This window comes from Morone saxatilis, unplaced genomic scaffold, assembly GCF_004916995.1.
Source record: "Morone saxatilis isolate NCDOM2014 unplaced genomic scaffold, NCSU_SB_2.0 Contig8, whole genome shotgun sequence".
Classification (NCBI taxonomy): domain Eukaryota; kingdom Metazoa; phylum Chordata; class Actinopteri; family Moronidae; genus Morone; species Morone saxatilis.
This window is the reverse complement of record NW_023340257.1, coordinates 4,854,738-4,876,693: the sequence shown is the minus strand read 5'-3', so window position 1 is coordinate 4,876,693 and position 21,956 is coordinate 4,854,738. Positions and strand designations below refer to the sequence as shown.

At 41.3% G+C, this 21,956-nt stretch overlaps 1 protein-coding gene across 1 annotated transcript in view; it reads right to left on the bottom strand.

Moving 5' to 3' along the window:
* Positions 1-12,703, bottom strand: part of LOC118341967 (calsyntenin-2-like) — a 139,961-nt gene extending 127,258 nt beyond the window's left edge. The window contains exons 1-2 of the mRNA XM_035680391.1: positions 12,652-12,703; positions 9,918-10,040 (exon numbers count right to left, since the gene is read on the bottom strand). Of these exons, the coding sequence (XP_035536284.1) occupies positions 9,918-10,040; positions 12,652-12,703 (175 nt within the window). The remainder of the gene's footprint in view (positions 1-9,917; positions 10,041-12,651) is intronic.
* Positions 12,704-21,956: the final 9,253 nt, after the last annotated feature.

Here is a 21,956-nt window from a genome sequence, read left to right as displayed (position 1 = left end):
CTTTTTCCTCCCGGTGCACGCAGCCTCCATCTACACCCACCCACCCACCCAGCCTTCTACTAGTTAATTGAGTCGTTGATTTACATGCGAGGGAACACGCAGATACGATATTAGCCATGATGATGAAAAGAAAAGAAGATAAAACACCACTTCGGTGATAGGAAGCCGAGTCTGATGAGGCTGAAGTGGGCTTCTGACAGCGACTCCCCATTGCAGACGGGGACGCATAAATTCCTATATTCCCATTCAATGCAAAAGAACAGTGGTGAAGGAAGAGGACGATTCCTGCAATGATTTTGCCGCCAGGTGATTAAGACTGGGAGACATTTGGTGGAATGGTGTTCTAATAACCCCTGTGCTCTGAAATACAGAGCTAGGGGGCTGAGGCCATCCAGGAATTAACTACGTGGATGTGGGTGGGGGATTAGTATTACATTTAAAGCTCAGACTCTCTGTTATGTTTCTATCAAAAGGAGATTTTCCTTTGATTTACACGTTCATTTCTGCATGCACTCCTGGGTGATGTTAAATAACGGCAGTTCATTCCTTTTTTTATTCAGCGTGACAGACAATTTCTTGCCCTTGTGTGAAGATTGTGCCCGTTCAATAAAAATCTAAAGCAAGTGAAAGAGTGAAGGATTAATAAGTTAGCACCAAGGTAAATCAAAGAGGTGAGTGGAAAGTGACTGTTGTTGAATGCTGGGAATTTTCCACATTGCTTTGCAAAAATGAACAGCCTACGTGTCCGTCTGTGCGTTCGGGTCTAAAAAGATCTGACTGAGGTTTTTCATAAAGTTGTTTACAGAGCAGCACGTCTTATATTCCTCACTACTGCGTCATCAAATCAAATCTGCTGTTTTCACACACACTGGCTAAAGCGTGTGTCCACCGAATATCTCTAAAAACTAGGTGACGGAATGACAACAGGAGGAAAAGGGGGAGGATTAAAACAGAGAGGAAGCTGTCAGATTTCAAAGAGAAAGGGACGTCCTCTTCAGAAAGCAGACAGAAAGAGGACTGAAAGTGGGATGGGTTGATTTGGAGATGGGACTGGGAGCCAGATCAGAGATTTTGAAATGATAGGGTAGACAGGATGAACCTCGAAATTTAAGTTCTATATCAAAAGCGGCGTCAAACTCTTTGAAGCGCAGCAGTGGTGTACTGGCAAGTGATTAATGTGATATTGACAAACTGCTAAAACATGGATTTCTCTCACGGAGTGCTGCTTTGAGAGCTGAACTTCAGTGGGAAGTCTTTCAAACAACATCCTTCTCTCCATCAGACTGTGACGACTCGGAGCAGACTTTTGGTTCTCTTCCTTGTATGTTTGTCTCCCAGGAGGAGTGCTCATGACAGTTTGTTGACACTTTAATTGGAGGCCTTGAGGCTTGAATACTAATCGCCAACAAATACACCGACGGCAAATAAATATATAGCATGTAAACAATGAAATGCACACCTGAAAATATGTCATCAGTTTCATCTAATGTCTCACATTGTGCTTCTCGCACCTCCTGCTCACACATGATACTTCTATATTTTATTCACAGAAATGACAGATCTAGCAAAACACTATGAACCATATATGTGTGATAGATATGTCAACACCGTGTTCTGTTGTTAGTATAATTTAGTTCTCACTTCGTGGAATAATTCTAGTGACATTAAACAGCTTTAATGGTCCCATGAAAATTACATTCTGCATTAATACACAGAATTGTGTGAGCCACAGCATGCCATTGCAACAGTGACCCTCTTAAAACAAAATGTCCCTAGTCTTCCATAAAATCAGGGGAATGGCTTTCATCTGGGAAATGGGTATTGCAAACTGGTGACTGTGCGCCCGGTCAAAGATTGTCTGTTGGTTGACAGAAACACCACTCTGTACCGTTTTTATATAAAAAGATAGTGAGGATTGTACCTTTTTGTTGTTCAGAAAGACCAACACAGCAAAAAGTCCAGCAAAAAACACAAAGCCAAGTATGTTTTGTAGCTGGATAACAGTCAAGTACTGATTAGTAGCTAACAGTACTAAAAGTTACTTTTAAAGTAACATGTAAGAATTGTTATTTCTTAAGATTTGGCGCCACCAGTTTCAGAGTTCAATTCACTTATAAACTGCTGTTGTAAATATGGACAGCTGTGAACTTTGCCAACACAGCTAAACATCGAGCAACAACGCAAGACATAGCAAGCCAGCTAATATAGCTCCCAGTCCAGCTAGTCACAGCCTCAGCTAACTGAGCTAATAGCAGCAACAGTTAGCAGTTAACATACTTTAGCAACAAGTAAAGCTTTCTGTCCATCAGCAAACTAAACCAGAAAACATTTCTCAATAAAATACGACACAATTTCACCAAAATCAGTGACATGGTGGTGTGTGATGTAGTGCCATAAAGCGACCGACCCGGACACCAAGTTAGAGTTCGTGCAAGGACAGGAGTACAGGCGTAGATCGGGAATAACAGAGACACGATTTAACCAATTACAACATAGTGTGTCATCAAAATGATTTTAAAGATGGTATTTTAAGGTTGAAAAGTTACATAATGTTGCTTCAAGAAAATCACATTAATTTATTGTCAACTTTAATCGGGATGTCCAGATATTGGACAACAGCAACTTGTTTTTCCAGGTATGAAACTTCAACATTAGCTTATGTTAGCTAACTTTTAGGTAATATTTAGCACAGCAGCCAAGGTGTATTGTATTGGTATTGGTATTGTGATTTATCAGCAGTTTGTTACTTTGAGCTGCCATTATAATTCTGAATATATGGCTGGAATAATGAAAAAGCTACAATGTAGCTGTCACTAAATGTGAGCTACAGTAAATCAGTGTAGTTTTAGATAGATACATATTTATTTAATACATATATTCAGTTATTTGAAGTTGACTTCACACTAATATTTGTCAGAAATGTATAATTTCCTACAAATTCTCATTTATTTATTGCGCAATTACAAATTAAATTAGTTTTGTCTAATTTAATGTCTAATATCAGTTCTTATATTTTTATCATATTATTTTGTAGCACTCAACAGATCAGAGCTTTCACAATATTGTTTAGTCCGCCTTAAATGAAGCAGTGACTTCCTAGAAAAGAAACGCAAGAGCTCATTTGACCCTTCCTAGACAATTCTGATAGTGTTATGACACTCTAAGAAAAGGCGAAAAAAAAGGAATTTCTGTAAGAATAAACTTTAGATCTGTTAATTACATGAGTGCTTGTAGTGTCAACAAAGCCACAATATATTTCTTTAATAGCAGAAGGAACAGAGTCAACAGAAGCAAATGCTCCCACTTCAGACATGGAGTGCACTATGCAAAAGGACAAAGCCTCACAAATCAGTTCCTGATTTCAATAGCAGTGAATGCCTCCGTTTGAAAGCAACTACATCACTCAAGCATCTTTTCTTCTCAGTGGGATGAGGAGGTAGTTGACTGGAAATTCTGCCTAATGGCATTCAAGAGAACCTAAAATGTGTTCCTTTCACTTCCTTTTGAAAGAACAAAGGAGTGAATTGCGGTGCTAACTCCACTTACCCCCCTCTGCCACTTCTGTAACTCATCAAAAGACAAAAAAGCTAAAAGCCTAAAAAAAATCTCATTACAAAGACTATTTCCCTCATCTGTGTGGTTCAGTGAGAAAGCAGATTGCATTTCAGTACTTCATTAATAAATGAGTATGTGAACAATGGCAGAGTGATGGCTCCATTGTCTTGAAGCCAAAGTCTAAGGCACTTTGAATGCCAGAAGCAAGATAGTCATTATGCTGCCTATGCTTTTCAGCTCAAAAGTCTGCAGAAACAAGTTTGCATTAGTAACAGTTTCTCTGAATTACACTATGCTTGAGTTTGCTGTGTTAGCAGTTAAGTCCTAATCTTGGACAAACTTTTCTCTGCCCACGTGTTTCGTATTACATCTTCATACACTATATCAAAAATAGATGTAATTAGATGGGAGTCTTTCAAAAAGAAAAGAGCTGTCATCTGTGGAAAAGTGGCATATCTACTGTGGAAAGTGTTGAGTCTCTGGGAGGATGAAGGGCACCACTCCAACCCCTGAATGCACTGCTGCTGGATGAAATCTGACAGGTGGAAATAATTTGAGAAAAGATGAAAAAAGAGTGTGATCACACAGGAAGGATGAAAGAAAAATGAGGTCTTGTTCCAGGTCAAAATACAAGCAAAACGACTAAAAGAGGAAGGAGGAGCTGAACTGCGGTGGGAGGAAAGCACAAGGCATCTGACAGCCTTGTTGTGGAAAGATTTTTTTAGATATACTATTTCTCCGCCAAATTATTTCAATCTGTTACTTTTTAATCAGGGTTATAAGCAACACCTTTGAAGTAGGGGCTTTTGGAGGAATTGACACTGCAGCACCTGCTGAACAAAGAAGAAAAAGATTTAAATAAACTGTTGCCTTATTAAAAGCACCCCCCTGGCCCCTTCAAATTTTCATTCAGCTCGTGAAATGAGCTTTAAAAGCCATGAAGGGGTTTCTCATCAAAAAGCTTCTCTTTAACTTCACATCTATATTTTTCAATCACGATACGCTGGGATAAAAGTGACTTGTAGTTTCCATTTACACGGTTTGACAGAAGATGAGTTCATTTTCGACTCCACATTAATGAGATCACAATGGGGCTTTTGGCATATTGTGTGACATTTTTCCTCATGGAAATCTTAAAATTGTAGGACACTGAGCTTAAATACAGTTTTGTTGATTCTGGCGGCCCCTGTGGACAAAAGTGCTATTGTTTATGGCCTTGTTTCATTGATTTTAAGGGGATTTGACTGAATCTGACACAGTGGCAGGCATAAAAATAACAATCTTCTCACTGATGGTCTTGTTTGTTTATGCAGGTCACATCAGTATTAAACTGACACTGTTTCATAAACAGTTACAAACTTCTTACTTTAAGTGAAGTAGTCAAAATGGAAAGTTTATTTCTAACTTTTTGTGTGACTTCATATATTTTGTGTGTGTTTTGTGTTTTGATGTCAAATCAATTAAATCAAATCAAATCAAATCAGATAACTTTTAATTGTTTTAAGACTGAAATTGTTTGATTTGCCCTGTCTACATGTGCATCGGAGCATTTTACCGATAGCCATTATCTCTTACAAACAGGGCATACTGTATCTCTAACCTCTCTAATCATCATGCAGTTTTCTCACTTCCACACATTTATCCCATCTCTTCGTCACAAAACATATTTCATCTTTCAAACAAACCCTTCTTATTCCTCTCTTGTTAATAAACACATTGCAGTGTTCGTGCTTCTCCACCTACACACTACTGAGCCACTGCTACCGTGCTAATGAGATACTTTTCATAATTAGCTTGAGATCTGTTTCCCAATCAGAAAGACAGCAAGAGGCTAATTAATCACAGCACATTAGCCAGCCTGTATGTTTACTCATATCTATTTACCTTGCTTTATGGCAGTGGATGACGATATGATATCACCTGCTGTTTTTGGAGTAAGGCAAAGCTGTTGGATTCTCTGAAGAAAGCCAAGGTCAGAGATAATTGATTTTTATTAGTGCCTTGAGAGGTACAGTTTCGGTAAGGCAGTAAAATTAGAATTCAGAGACACTGTTTGTTCAGACAGCAGGAACAGACTGATTCCCACTGTCAGTCTGATTTCTTATTTGCAGTGAATGATTGTAGAACAGAGACAGATATAAAAGAAGTAAGTTATTCAGAGTTTGAGAGAAGGTGAAGTGCATATGACACATCAGAGCCAACATAAAGGGTAAAACACATCATTTATGCAGTGTATGTGTGTATGCCACACAGAGGTCTTGTGAACCTGTCTAAACTGCCAGTGCTGCTGACTGAGCAGCGTATGCATACGTGGGTCACTGGTGAGACATTAGTTTGGTGTTCAAGCAAAAGCCGCAGGGCTCCAGGGACCAGTGAAAGTGAAGGATTGACACATGAATACATTATTTCTTCTGGCACGACACCCACGTCACACGACAACGTGTAGGTGTCGGTGTCTTTGTATGCAGGCAAAAGAAAACTGGGAGTGACTGACAACCAGCTAACCTTTGTCATATAACGGCACTCAGCAAAGCCTTTGCCCATTAACCCTGCTAACCCGGCACTTTGGAAGCCTCCTTAGTACAGTGGTAGTCTTCTAAAATAGCCATTTTAACTTAATAACCTAATGGACCACTGAGCTAGTCTCACTTATTATCCACCACCAGGGCCACTTGAGACAGCAGCAAAGAGAATTTTTCAGAATGTATATTACATTTCTACATCAATAAGGATCAGCTCTCGTTAACCAAAGTGACTTACACTTATACCCAAGAGAACAACTTTGAATTCACAAATCATTAAATACATTATTGTTCACAGCTTTTCACCCAATATAGTCTCAAAAACAGCATACCCTTTAATTCTGTCTTTACAGCATTAAACCTCTCTGAGTAATGTTGCCATTCCATTAATCACTTCCTAACAGATGTAAAGGAATCCATTTTACTTTGTGACAATCATTGCTAATAGAAATGTATTCCAGATGGGATAACTGCACCACACCAAGTCCCAAGGACTCTTTGAACCTCCAAAGTGACTGGTTAAAAGCTCTTACTATATGTTCCAGGCAAGTATTCCTAGGTTTTGCTTCCATTTGGACTATTCTGGAATAGTACACAGCTAATGGTCAGAAGTGGGCCTTTTATGTAGACAGGCAAAAGATAAAGCTGATAATGCTCAAGACTGTTAATAGCTGCTCCAAACCTGTTGGCATGATGGTACCTGTGTTTGGCTTTGCCGCTGCCTGTCTCTCTCATTTTGTCCTACCTGTCCAGTGTGTTGCTCTGTTTGTTAATGACAGACTGGCTGCTCGAGTGTATGATCACCAAACTTTATACATCAGAGCTTCTATGGTGGATCATATAGTTCCAGATCCAAGGGTTGATGTTCAACAATCTTTGTTGCCCACAGTAGTGCCTGTTGTCGGCAATTCTGGCAGTGATCGTCACAACCAAAGTTCCTGCACACACCAAAGGAAGCGTGGTAGAAGAGCCAGAATCCAGGTGAGGCAATTCTGTTACTAAGGAGATGTTGGAAAACGGCACAGATCACTTCTGATGAAGCTTGCCTTCTCTGTGGAATTACTTCTCAAGAACTGCTCAAGACCCATTTGTTTGGACTTGCTTTTGTTTAGTGCTAGTGTCTTATTTAATTTTATGTTTGCATTTCATGTCTGCTCTTTTGTCTCTTATTGTGAAGCACTTTATGGCATCTGCTCTTAGAAAGGTGCTATATAAATAAACTTACTTACTTATTTACAAAGAGCCAAGCTTGAAGTTAGAATGAAAGCACTCACTGTCAGATTGTTGGTTTCGGAGAGTCAGAGATTGGAGGACTCAGCCATCCCAAATTTCGTTGTCCGAAAGGGGTTGGGGGAAGGGGTTTCAGGCGCTGTTTGACCATTTGAGTATGTCGGTTGAATAATACCGATGCTTTATGGGTACGGAGGTTGGGCTGGTGGATGGGTGTCTCCTACCAGGCACCAGAGTTTGCATCCCATCACAGATTTACAATTAATTTGGTCTTTTTTTGAACCCATAGCCATGGAGTTCGGACAATCTTACCCAATATTGCCTAATCTTAACCATACACTGACTATACTTTGCCATACAGACATCGTAGGGTTTTTCTGCACCAAGGTCTAGGTTGTTTTTCACTCAGTTCCAACTACATCACTCAATGTATAGTTGTCACTGGAATGGAAAAACTCGGGATGATGACTTACTGAGTTTGTGTAGACACTTGTCAACTAATAAAAGTGTGTTGTGACAGACTAGACAGGAGAATATGCTCCAGACAAGTTCTCTTCATATACAGGTGTAACTCAATTCATGAATAAAAAATGGGTTTAGGTATAGCAGAATTTCAAATCAAAGTTTGTTTCCTTGATGTTGTTATCTGTAGCATATAGCTGTTTGTATCACCAACCTTTCTTATCATCTTTGTTTCTTAGGGCGAGGCGCCTGCACTTTGTCAGACATAGCCATGCATAAAACAATGAGTCTATCTATACCAGTGCTTTTCACTCTTCCTGACATGCAGTCTGTTTGATTTTGAAGCTTGTGAGCTGCTGTAGCACTGCACTGGTGGCTGATGTCAGTCTTAGCCAGCTTTCAGGCACAGCAGTGCCACTTTCCTGTGTTGTTCCAGACCAGTGAGTGTGGTGACTGTTGCACCCTGTTCAGCAGTCCGAGAGGATTACTGGACAGGTTTGGAGTGATGTAAGAGACTAGCAGGGAAATGCTGTGGGTTTGTGCTGTTTATTTATATTTTTCTATTCAATTAAACTTTATTATGTGGTGCTTTCAGGAAAGCACAGATTTGAAATTCTAACATATTAACATCAATTCAATAAACTCAAATGTTTGCTGGGTATATATGTGTAAACAAAATAGAATCGCGAATGTGCTTCAGCAGGTGCTGATTTTATGAGCTTACAAGCAAAGGTGTTTTCTGTGTGTGCTACTTGTGTGATTCTTGCCCTCACCAGTTCAGCAGCATGACTGCAGTCAGTCAGACATTTCATGTCTGTGTCATAGATGCATTGTAATTAAAACCTTGTTGGCCTAATTAATGAGGCTTAACCGCTACCTGTGCACTGCCCCGCCACTCCGCCCCAGCAATTTGGCAGAACGACTGGATAACTATCTTCGCCCTGACCTGTGTCTGCCTGGTTGCACAGAGAAAAGAGGGTTTGTGTGTGTTTCTGCATGTGGGGCAGTTTGCTGGCCTAGCTCAAAGGGGCACAGGAAGTGAGGGAGGTAGGGAGATACAATGTAAAAAAAAATGTGGGAAGTGGTGATGAGAGGAAACGAGAGTGGCAAGAGAGAAAAGAGAACTGATAGAAATAGCAGGGAAAAGAGAGGGAGACTGATGTAATACAGACTGGAGATGTTAATGTTCTTGTTTATTAATAATTTAGTGAGAAATCTCTTTCAGTACCATCACTTATGAAGTCCAGGAATACCCATGCGCTCTGCCCGCTGCGTGTGTGGGTGTGTGTGCATGTGTTTGTACTTTGTTGTTGTGTGGCTGTCAGTCTATTGAGAGCCAGAGGACATATGCTGGTCAGCCAGCTACCCTCCCTACTGTCTCATCATTTTCTCTCTTTCTCCCTGTAGGGTGGCCATTACAGTGAGCCCCCTCAGGCCATGCCACAGCACACACACATACACACATGCTAGTAAACAATGAAAAAATGTTTAAGTAAGCATACACACATGCACGCTTGCACACACACACACACTCCCTCTCCATCCATCCATTCAGCCCAGCTCAAGGGCCTCGGTGAGTGGGCTCCAGCCCTGCGCAGCAGCCCCATGCTAGGGCCTTGGCCACATTAGCACCCTGGCGGGAGATAGGCTGGCTGGGCTCGCCAACAGCCTCTAGCTAACGTCCTCCCACAAGAGCTGGCACCCTTTAGACAAGCTGGAATGGTCACAAAGTGGGAAGAATCTAATCCGTTTTTTTTTGCAGTGTCCTCAGCCACCATGGGGCTTATTTGGGCCACTTTCCACTCTGAATAAATATGAAATATGAGTCCTGTATGTGATGTGTGCTCACTGGGAATTATTGGATTAAATGGTTGCAGCACAGCGCAGGGTTACCACTAAGAAAAAAAAGCTGTGATGCAGCAGTTATAGTACAAGAAACCAATTTAAACCCCTTCACAGTGATATCACATGACAGCTTTATATGGTTTATATCCTTAGTGTAAGTATATCCTGCAGCAATGCTTCCCTGTATGGATTAACACCTGAGTCATCGTTGACTGCTTCCATTTGGTCTGAGTGAGCGCGCCTTCACCGCTGTTGCTATGATCATCCTTCAGTTGACAGCCATTAGGTTGAAATGTACCGTACCTGCATAGGGGATGGGGGCGTCTTTGTCGAGGGCGACCAGAGGAGGATCTAGCAGAACGATGTCAGTGTTTTCAGTGATCACCCCATGGTACGATGTCTCAATCCACGGCTTGTGTTTATTCACTGTGGAGACAGAAAGCAAAGTGTGAGATGTCAGTGAAATACTTCTAATAGGTGCAACAGAACTGTCAGCCTCAACATGCTGAGATATGCATCTTCAATTTCATTTCACCTGAAAAACTGTCCTCAGACAAACAATTTCACTTTGACACACATGCACACACAGACAAATACAGTGTGCTGCAGCAAGAATACATGCACTGTTTATTCTTGGCAAAGCTCCTCCAGCCTCAATTTCTACAAGACATTCTCATTTTGCTAATCTCCCCCGCTACCTCTTTCCTCTCTTTTGTTCTTTTCTTCCTTCAAACATTCCCTGCAGGTTTCAAAGCACAATGCCATGCTTGATCAATGACCACCACAGTGCTGCCAGCAGAAAACTGTATCCAAGGCCAAGTCAAAACAAAGTTCATGAGCTGAGGGCCTGATTATAAGGGCTATAATTGAGTAACGCCCCCCTGGGCTGTGTGCGGCACAGTGCCGAACCACTCGCCATTTGTTTACCATCTTACGGTCAAAAGAAGAAGAAGGGGGGGAAAAAAGGGTAGAGGAAAACAACTGGAATCCTCAATTCATTAGTGCTTTTTAGCTGGGCCAGAAAAAGCCACAAATGACATTTTGTCCACTTTAGGTTGAAGTTGGTGGATTGAAAGTGACACAAAGCAAGGCTGTAATTTGTCATCCCCTGAGAAACATAAAAAAAAACCAATAATAATATGTTTAATGGGGAATGAAGAGCATAAGCAATAATTACTCTCCATTCAGAAAGAAAAGAAAGGTCTTAAAAAGAAAGTGGACTCTTAAGTGCAAATCAAGCAATCATTGCAGACCAGTTTAATTATTCAGTGAACGTCAGTAAAAGCCACTTGAAAATGGTAACGCCTGCACACTTACTCCATTCCACTAAAGTTCAGTTATGACAATGTTTCAACTTGGATCTTCGTCAGGTCGTTCTGACGTTACCTGTTTTCACTGACACTGTTTTGTGATAGCCTTGCACCTACGTGATGCGTGTATAATTACTGTCCTTCAACAATAAAAGCCACTTGGCAATGCTGGAATTTTCCAAATGACCTAGACAGACTGTAACCAGACATCATACTGCATTTAATTTTATTTTCATAATTTGCATACAGTATGTGATTAATTGTTTTCAGTGCACTTCAAATCAGATGAAACAGCACTATATCACTGAAAAACAATGATTCCCAATCAGGGAAACTTCTGCTGTTTCCAGGGGGAGTGTGGAAAGATTGTGGAGTAAATTCTAATTTGATTAAGAATATACATTGACATATTTGTGTTGACCATCTACAAAAAACCATGTAAATTTGTGTTAAAACTAGTTAGCAAGCTTACAGAGAAGTCAAAATAGTAAATGTTTTAAATAGCTAGCTAAGAGAGGATTTGTAATTCTTAGCCAAAGGTAATGGATATACAGTTGACAGCTAAAATCAATGGATAAACATGTGAAACAGTAGAACAACAACAATTAAAAGTAATTGATCATCAAAGAATGATTCAGCTGAAATGAACACATTTGGGGCATGACTGGTATGAGTTCATCTGACAGTAATATGGGGTTATGTCAGACAAAAAGAGTTGGACACCACTATAAAAAAGAGTGCCAATCAATGTCCTCCTCTTGCTTTTTTGTTATTTTCCGTTGTGTAATGGTGTTTTTGAGGACTCTGGGTAACCGCTAGAAGCTAGTGAGACCTGGGAAAAACATGCTAACACTACACAGGGATGCATATTCATGACGGTCAGCCCAGAAAGCATGGCTAACAGCCCTGATACAGTCAGTGGAGGTCATTTACAGGAGCAGGGAGATGGGAACACATTAGTCTATTAGGACACAATAAATATGCATGAGTTTGCTACAACAGTGAGGGGTAAAATGATACTGAATTTCAACTGTAAATGCCAAAGCATGTCATTTTGGGAATGAATAGCTTGCTGACACTGCTGTGCAGGAATTTCAAAGGGAAACATGATTTGTATGCATCACCCCTGCTGCTCACAAAGCTACGAGAGAGACAAACCTGTATTTTGTGTAACATGCGATAGAGGTACAGAAGAATTAGCATACTGGTATTTATGTCAGATCTCGTTTAAGAATTAAACTGCCAGAAATCTACAAAATCACCACTCTTTCTGTAGGATTGTGTTATCATGAAATTTGAAAGCAGATGAAAAAAGCTAATCTCCTGCTCCAAGTTGGGACAAGTGCATAACCCCAATGAATGTGTAATACAGGGTATAACACTATTTGACCACAATGCGTGACAGCTAATGAGGAGTCTGGAGAATTGAAGGGGCTTGTCCTCAACTTCATATTCAGTCCTCTCACAGCTTAGGAGCCCTATTGACCTTTAAATCCTTGATGCCGCTTTGTGCCGCTCAATGCGCCTACTTAGCAGTGTCAGGCTGACCTAAAACTAATTCTTTTATCAGCATTGCTAAAATGTTCAATTGTGGGGGCAACACTGTGAGACAGCAGTGAAAATGGAGGCTTTCTCGGGTCATTACACATATAACAAAAGTGGCAGACAACAGAACATCAAAATTTTGTGTGACGATATCTCCATGCTGGTGACCTTTGTGATATCACCAGTACACAAGATCCTTCCATCAGTCAGTGCAGCCTTGTGGCGCCCAGCCATTGTGGGTTAATGATGTCTCAAACCCTCGCCACCTTCTCTCTGTGTGTGGGATGGAATGGTTTTTCACCAGGAGAGATGAGGGCATTAAAAGAGCGTCCACCTCCGGTAATCGCTGCAGTGTCTTGATGGGATGCCACCTACATGTCAGCCCCACCCCACAACCCACATCTGCAGCACATCCAATCACTGGTGAGAAATACAACACTGGCGCTTTTCTAATAGAATGGGGTCCACGTATTGACAGCTTGAGACATGCCCATGAGTCATTCTAAAAAATAGATGGATATGCTCCTCTCTTCTTGCAATTTAATGCAGGCCACCAGAGGTTGAACAGAAGTGGAGGGGAGGAGAAATGAACAAGCTCGACCATCAGTTCCAGAGATTCCCAGGGGAAACATTGCAGTCGCTTACGACGATCGAATTCACGGCTGCAAGCGCTAATGCCTTGACACTAAGTGATTAGCTACATACTCCTCCATGGCAACTTGAATCAAAACTAAACACCGTTAATCCTCTAATCGATATGAAGGGAACATGACACCTCCCACCACCAAATGTGTCTGCATCATTTCATTCTGCAGGTAGAGCGAGAAAGAAGCACTTCTCGCTCTTTGTCGCTCTCTTTGCTAAAAGCTTTTGTGTGGTAACGACACACACCAACGAGAAGATTTGTCCTTTTGACATTTTGATAGAACCGAGCGATGATCATCTACGGCAAGCGTTCAGGCTTCAGAAAGCCTCTAATAGGAGTTGTGCTTAAAAAAAAGATCAGCAAACACACACACACAAAACCTGTGTGCCTGAGCTGCACTTCAAATGACCCCAATTTTTAAAAGCAAACATCTTTGTTGGCGACTAAAAGCACTCAGTAAATGGCATGCAGTAACCTTTTTTTGTGAATGGAGGGAGGTCGATTTGCCAGTGTCTTATGAAATCTCGTGGCTTTTTAGCTGAACATGACTAGCTGAGATGCAAGGGCTTTTTTACATTTAAGGACAGAGCAAGAAATCAAACTCACCATTTTCAGTTTCATATGTTAACAAATACAGGAAACTGATACAAGATTGTTGTTTGCTTATTTAGACCTGAGTTGGGATTCAAATACCATGACCTTTTCGCAACTGTGTCACACATGGAAAAAGCAGTGGGGTGAGTTCTGTTAACTGGCTTCAAGGCAGACTAGACAAAATGCTTTTACTTTATGCCTCTCAGAAAGCCTTTTAACCTTATTTCAACCTTTGACTTTTTTTTTTCTTTCAATTAAAAGTAACTTGTTGTACCTTTTTCTAAATTCAGCTGCTCTATTTTCTCTGCCTTTGGTGTATTAGATATGTTGCAACTAAATTAACAAAATGTATTACTCATATGTTTCAATAATAACCACTTCCTTGTATTTTTTTCTTTTCACAAATGAGTGGAGTTAGAGGCCACTGAATCATTTTTGTTCTTCAAGTCAATTTAATTACAGGGGTTGAGGGATACAGTTATCAAACCTGTACAGGCTAATATAATCAGGTTGTGTGACAGCTGAAAAAGGTGAACGCTGAAGCTCAGCTGCCCTTTACTGCTGGCTGCCGGTCAGCGGGACTATCTCACTCCGCCATTTCACTGCCAATTAAGCCGAGTGTCGTGGATTTGACTTGAGGCTCTGAGCGTGGCAGAGGCGCTATAACGGCTGATTAATCTCTGACCAGGCAACGGTGTGCCACCGTAACTGTGCTGGCGGGTGCCACCTCTTAATAGGCGGGTTCTGCAATCTGAATAGGACCCGGGGGGACAGGGGAGGAAGAGAAACAGTTGTAATTAAAAAGATCTCTGTAGGAAATTAAACTCTGATTGATAAGGTCAACAAAAGGGGCCGTGATGAATACATCAGCATAATGAAAAGTAAACGTAGCAGAGACAGTTAGCCATTACTGCGACCAACAGGCAATTACAGCTACACAGTAAGCTGGGAGCTCATGCCAGCTAAGAGCGGCTCAGAGATGTCCATCAACGATTCACCGTGAATTATCAAGAAACATCCTCACGTAAGTCTAGGGACGTGTCTCGGCTCTCTTTTTTCTGTCCCCTCAACCACTCTATCGTGGCAGTGATCCGTGTCTTCTTTGAAGCTTGGAGATCTTTGCAAACTTTAATCTTCTTTGCACTTAGTACTTTGGCTTCATGCTTCACAGGGCAAACTGACAGGAACCATCTGCTGGGAGAGGACTTTAAGTAGATTTCTCTTCTAGATGCATTGAGTCCTCAAGTTCCTAACACTGATTTTGACTTCCGATCAGTTAGACTAAAGGGTAACACATGTAGACCTGCAAACTAACAAAACTGACATTACACACTGCATGGAATGTTTATTTTGACTGCTAATCTATAAGATATCGTATATTAGCTGAGTTGAAGATATTATTTATTTAGCTTCATGGATATTATGGATATTAAAGGTGTACTCCAGTGATTTAGAATTGCACTTGCAACAGCAGAGGCCGAGATACCCTGACTCTTCCCCTAAATGGATCCTACAATTCCCACAATGCAAGTAAATTGTGTTTATCAGACCCTCGCCAACCAAATATTTTAAACTCCACAAAACAGCTGACATTTCAAGCCCAATCCAAAATAGCTGAAATTACATCATCAACATAGTCATTTTTATTTTGTCGTATCATTTCCCCTACAAATTACATAATATGAGCAGGAAGGCAGGAAGGTAATGCACTGAATATGAAATGACACATCAGATGAAACTGAAGTGAAGAGAGGCTGAGTGACAGCAGTGGTCGGTTATTTAATTTGAAGTACACAAGAATGAATGAGAAAACGCTTGAAATTGACCAATTTCATTTAAGCAGGATCTTGAAAACAGATGAGAAGTGAATCTCGGCTTATTTTCCCATCACACCGATGTTTGCAATGTTAAACACAACAAGGGAGCCAAAGTGAAGATCAAGCTACAACAGCTGCCAAGCTCAACAAATAAATATGAGAAGGGCTTTTTGTGTTTGGGCAGAATACAACGAAGTTCATTGCTCAGTCAGAGCATACAGCAAAGGAAACTGTGTTCCTGCCAAAACACCTGGGTCACACTGAGCGCACCCCCACCTCCACAGTCCCTCTCAGACAGTGACACCCTGACCTCTGCTGTGCTCGATACAGACCTCCTTCCACTGTCTTCTCATCTCAGAACAGTGCCTGCAGGACATGCAATAAACTCTCTCTCTCTCACTCTTTCATATCATCAAAAACAAAACAAACACCTCATGTCCTCTGGCATGTAATTGAAAATCATGACTTGGCCTGAAAATAATTCACCTGTTGCTCCCTGGTTGGCCTTTTGTGGCTGTTATGTTATGGATTTAGTTTCCTGAGATTATGAGCTGTTCGTAGCCCTGGGCAGGGTGAGATAAAGCAGGATCATACGGTGCTTTTTTGAGGTTTGTTGAGAGTGGAATAACCTAACAATTCAGAGGCTACCCTGCATAGCCCTAGGTGTGTGTGTGCGTGTAAAACGTAAGCCTGTGTAGGTTTTGTGCTGCTTTTGTGGCCTACGTCAGGTTGTGCATTCTGGCCATGATCCCAGCCTGGTGGTGCCTGGTGTGTGTGAGTGTGCGTGTGTGTGTTAGCGCTCGGCAGGGCAGTGGGGGAGGTTCAGTGGTCGGCTGGAGAGCAGAGCGGTGTTGCAGCAGGACCCCACAGCCTCTGAGCCTAACAAATCCAAAGCAGCAAGTGTAGATGCTGCCCTGCGAAACCACCCAGCGAGCACTCTGACCACAGTAAACAAAACACACAAACAGACCAGCTCAAAGGTTTCTAGACAAGCAGAAAAAAATCATAACGGTGCATTTATAGTTCTGCACTACACATTGAAAGAAAACACCAGGAGGAGGCAAGTGCAGCCACACATATAAAGTCCGATTTTATTTGCACCTCAGTGAACAATGGCATTTTTGTTTTGACATTTCTCTCCTTTCTAGCCCTCAACATTGTCCCCGCAGCAAAATGATAGGGCCCACACAAAGGTCAGGCTTTTATCATGAGCTTGTTTTCCATCCACCTTGGCATGAAGTGCACAAGCCCCCCCACCCAACCCCTCTGGTGTCACAATACACGAGCAAAGAGGTGCTGGAGAATGAGAGGAGAATGGAAAAAGCGCTATACAAATTGTCCGAGTTTGCCTCTGTGCCATGGCCTGTGCCGCGGTGTTACTGTATATGTTGCTCTACTTTCAGAAGGGGACTTATTAACCTGCAGAGATAGGGAAAAGGCTGACTGCACAGTCACTCTGCTGCCTTGCTACCCTACAATGCCCCTGGGGAAGGGGAAGAAAAACAAAGAGAGAGAGAGATGTAGGAGTGTTATGCATTAAGGTACATGCAAAAAAAGAAAAAGAAAACTAAAAGCCTCCATCCAAATGACCAAGAGTGGATGTATAGGAGCTGAAAATGCACTTTTGGTGCCATTACCCCAAGCTATCATGACCCCTCTTTATCAAATGGCTTCACAGTCACAAATGTTCCCTCTGTGCGTCATTTGAGAGCCATTATCATGGTCCATTATTGTATGTGCAGTTTGAAGTATGGTATTTACAGCTTTTTTCTCACACACACACACACACACACACATATCAAGAGATACACCTACACAGCAAAGTATTGACAGAGGTCAGGAGTCACATGGAACCAAAACAGTGCATATGTACATCCATGCCTCTGTAGATAATGATGGAAAAGCTATTGAGAGTACATTACGCAGAGAAGGTATATATTTGCATCGAAATGTAGAACTATCTTGTACACTGAATCTTAACTCTTTCCAGGACCAAGTTATGTAATGACCTTGACAATTCACCAGCTAATATCACGTTACAGGATTAGACACTCTTAATGCTAATTAGGCACAAGTAGAGTACTAGCTCATATCTCAGTACAATCTGTACAGCTACGTTCCCAGTACAGAGACATTTCTATGTCCAGTAACTGTGAGGCTGATATTTCAGTCAGAACATAGTTTAATGAAGTGGAGTGTTTGTTGTTAGCTTTTTGATGAAAACAGTTCTGTCAGACTAAATCGACGTTTTTTTTATACAAATTATAATCTTAATACTGCATACTCATAATGCTTGTTAACAACACGTATAATCAGATAAAATGTGTCATCATTCTCATGTATCATGTTGCAGAGGTGTAGTCTTGGCTATTATCAGGCTGATATCGTGCTGTTTGAATTAGGGAATTAGCAGGAGCATGTATGCCAAAGCATGTCAATAAGGAAACATTTGAACTGGACTTCATGCTTTGTTTGTTTTTTTCAGCCACTATGATGTCAGAGAGGGGCATGTCATTTAACGAGGGTGGACTTGTACTGGAAGGGACGTAGCAGTAATGTACACCTCTAACACCCTTGCTCTTTTTATTCTTTAGTGTTGGGGATTTATGGTGGAGTGGAGGCATGTCAGTAGGAGTCTCTTATGTGAAGATGGCCTTAAGTGTGAGCTGTGTGTGCTGGTGAACAAGGAGTCAGCGAAAGAGACAAGTTCTCGGGTCTTTTTGATCCCCGCAGAATTCTGTTCTGGCCAGTTTATGTGACGCCTCAGGCCAGCTGTGAAACAGGGGGTTGAAAACACATTGAGCAAATAAAAGTATCTGTGGTGTAATCCTTTTAGAATGGCTGGGCTTTTGAAGCGAAGGCCACCGTCTTACGGAACATGAGGTGCACTATGCACAGTAATCTAGTTAAAGAAATGTGTGTATGGACTCTACACTTCACACCTTCAGCAGCACGACCTTGGAAACAATTTGTTCCTGTGTCTGTTCATATATAGATTTACTCAACTTTATCCATCGTTTTTCCTTTTTTCCTATTGATTTGTTTCACTTTCAATCTCCTCTCTATACCCTTTCATCACTCAAATACATCCAATCAAAAACCCCACTTTTATCTGGTCAATCGCTCTTTTCATCTGAAACGCCTATATACCATGGACACATGCTCTTTTTCTCCCGCACACACACACACACACACACACACACACTTAGTTCTCCACAGCACTTTGTCCCTGGTGCTCCTGAGAGTGTGTTCGTGATTCCTCCTGGCAGTCCATTCCATTTTGCCTCTCTCTATCTTTCTCATATCACTCTAAAAATCGAAGGCAAGTGGGCAAGGAGGTGCGATGAGAGGAAGAGAGTATCCCTACTGGGACTCTCTATGGACCTCTGCTTAACACACATGCACACACACAACTGGTTCATCTCACCTCATCCTGGAGGGAAGGAGACAGAGAGCCTGCAACCTATAACTCACCCTAATGCCACTTGTTTCTCAAAATAGAAAATTAAGAGGAGAGCAGAGAGACAAAGGAAGTGAGGAGGACTGTGAGGTTAAAGGAGGAAATAAGCTCCAATGAATGATGATTGTGGGCAGTCAATCTGTACTGGTGTTACCTTTGGCAAATGAAAGAGCGCTTCTAGGGGTCAATGTTCTGTGCATCACCTGTTGAGTGATAACAAGGACACAAACAGTCTCGATGGGTCCCTGGGAGATCACTGAATAAGACAGTTTTTTTGTGTCAGAGAGTTTGCCGCCGTCCAGTGTCACTGAGTGTGGTTGCTGAGAAAGAAATATAGTTGATGAATTCATCTAAAAAAAAAAAAAAAACACACTGAACTGACTTGTGAAGTGTGAAGGACTGTTTTTAATTTATTCATCTGCAGGTCATATAATGAAATTATTTTTTAAAGTTGAGTTTTCATCCCTGCAGAGTCAATTTTATTGATGGACTCAAGCTGCTATCCTTGCACTTTCAATAAAATACAGATGAGCACTTCTTCAGCAGTCTAATGATAGAGAGTGAAATGGGAGCATAGATGCAGGAGGCGCTTAAACAACCTCAACCTGGTTATTATTATGAAAACACTTGGTGCCTGTTGCACCAACTTAACGTGAGTTTGATTGTAATGTAAGCTTGAGTGTGAAGTCAACACCGACAGCTCGTTCTAACTAGTTAGCTTCAAAATAAACTAGCTATTTTGTTCACTGACATACCTACAGTAATATGGGAGACATATACAATGCCAATCTCACAATCGACTACTGACACAAAAAGATCAAATTCCAATAGACATTTGATTAATTAAAATATACACCTGTGTTTTATCCAGCCCAGTCTGCTCTGTCAGTGCACGTTTACTTTTTCCATCCTACTGCACGGAATCTTTAAACCCAAACCTTGAGTTTCAACTGTCCGGCACATTTTGTTTTTTATATGCTTGAACCTGAAGAGCTGCAGTGCATGACCATGAAGCCCTGACTGTGAACTGTGAGAACAGAAAGGCCTGGAAGGCAGTGATGTACATGAAAGGGAAAGCACTTTAACCTCCACCATATCTGAGGAATGTGTGTCCGATCACACACACCATAAAATTCACATTGTCTCCCTCACACACAAGCGCATATAAACACTGAAGCAGTAGCCAATCAGGCTTGGCAGGTGGTTATGCTTCGGACATGCCTGACATACTATATATAGACAGCTACTTTCCTATGTGAGGAGGATTGAGGCAGCAGAAGACTCATCACTTCCCACAAGACTGATCAAGGAGATACATATGAAGGCACAGGAATACTTGTGAGTGTGTGAGAGGATGTCTTCATTCTGCTTGTGTGTATGAGCAGTAAAAGGACTGTAATACAAAAGGCATCATGCAAGGTACAGCAGTACTTCAAAATTTCAAAAAGTTGATTTTAGTTCTGTTAATTTAAAAAGCACTAAACTAAACACAATAGCAGACATTTACAGCTTACACACACCCACAGTGCCCACTTATATGCCGCAGAGCAAACTCTGACAAACAATTATTCTGCCATTCCTCCCACTGACCAGCACTCTTCATCGTCTGATCCCTGGGTCGAACCTACAGCATGTGGTACTTGCACAAGTGCTAAAGCAATCACTCATTTAGGGGGAAAAAAACATTACAATATCCTCTCAACCTCTTTTTAACACAGCCAAAGTTCAAGTGGCTATTTTTTATTTCAATTATAGTGAAGAGAATGAGAGCTAGGGCGAGAAAAAAAAAACACATTGTTTATTGCTCGTAATATGCTGAAAAGTTGCACTTTGTTGTTTTGTGCAGGAAATCATTTCAGGTGGAAAACACATGGGGGTTCAATAGATTAAAGCCCGACGTGTTTGTATTGTATTGTACTGTAGGCGTTCTGAAAAGACACCTCTTGTAATACAATGTAAAACAAGCTTCCACCATTTCCCAGCACTAAGGCAAAAGCATGTTAGCCCTGGGTTTGTCTTATTTAGCCCTGAGATCTGTGTTTCTACCAATGGAGCTGGTAAATAAAAAGCCAAATTGCTGGTAGCCAGAAATGGAACAGCAATGGATGGTGAGTAATGGGAGAGTCCGCAGTATGTATGAGGGAAGCAATTTGGGCTGTTATTGTTGCTCTGCACTGGGTTGGTAGCCTTGACTTGAAACAAAGAGCCTCATCAGCAGCCAGTGGAGCAACAATCCTCCTCATAGTCGACACACACACACACACACACACACACACACACACACAAACAGAAACCACACAGCCACAAAAACACACAGACACAGATATGGATACCACCTACCAGTTGCCACTTTCAGCCATTAAGATGAAAGAAATGATGGTTTGAAAAGTGTAATGCAGCAGTGAACTGAAGACAACCTTGGTGGGTTCATTCATTGGCTGTCTCACGCCATCTCTCCAGGGAATGGTGGTTCTCCGGGAGCTATGAGGCCAGACGTGCAAACACACCCACACATAAATACATGCACACTAAGAAATGTATTCATTCAGATCATGCAAAAGCATGCCACATATGCACATGCGCTCTGTCGCACGCATGCACATAAATTCAATCAAATGCTAGAAATTTATCATTTGGAAAATATAACACACTTCAGTCAGTCAGTCAGACCTTTGGTAGGTCGTGAGGTTAGCACACTTCAAAGTCCTCTACAGACAACTGACAAATACACAGTAAAATAACGAGGAACTCAAAAACACCAAAAATGAAAATATAGAGATAAAAGAAAATGTGAATAAAAGAATAATGAAATGCAATAAAAACTCAAACTAATTACTGAAAACAAACAACAAGGTTTGATAAGGCAAAAAACAATAAGCTCACACTGTAGCCAGATTACATAAACCACTGGTTCCAGACCTGGGGCTTGGGAGTCAGGACCCCCACAAGCAGTAACAACCAAATTATATT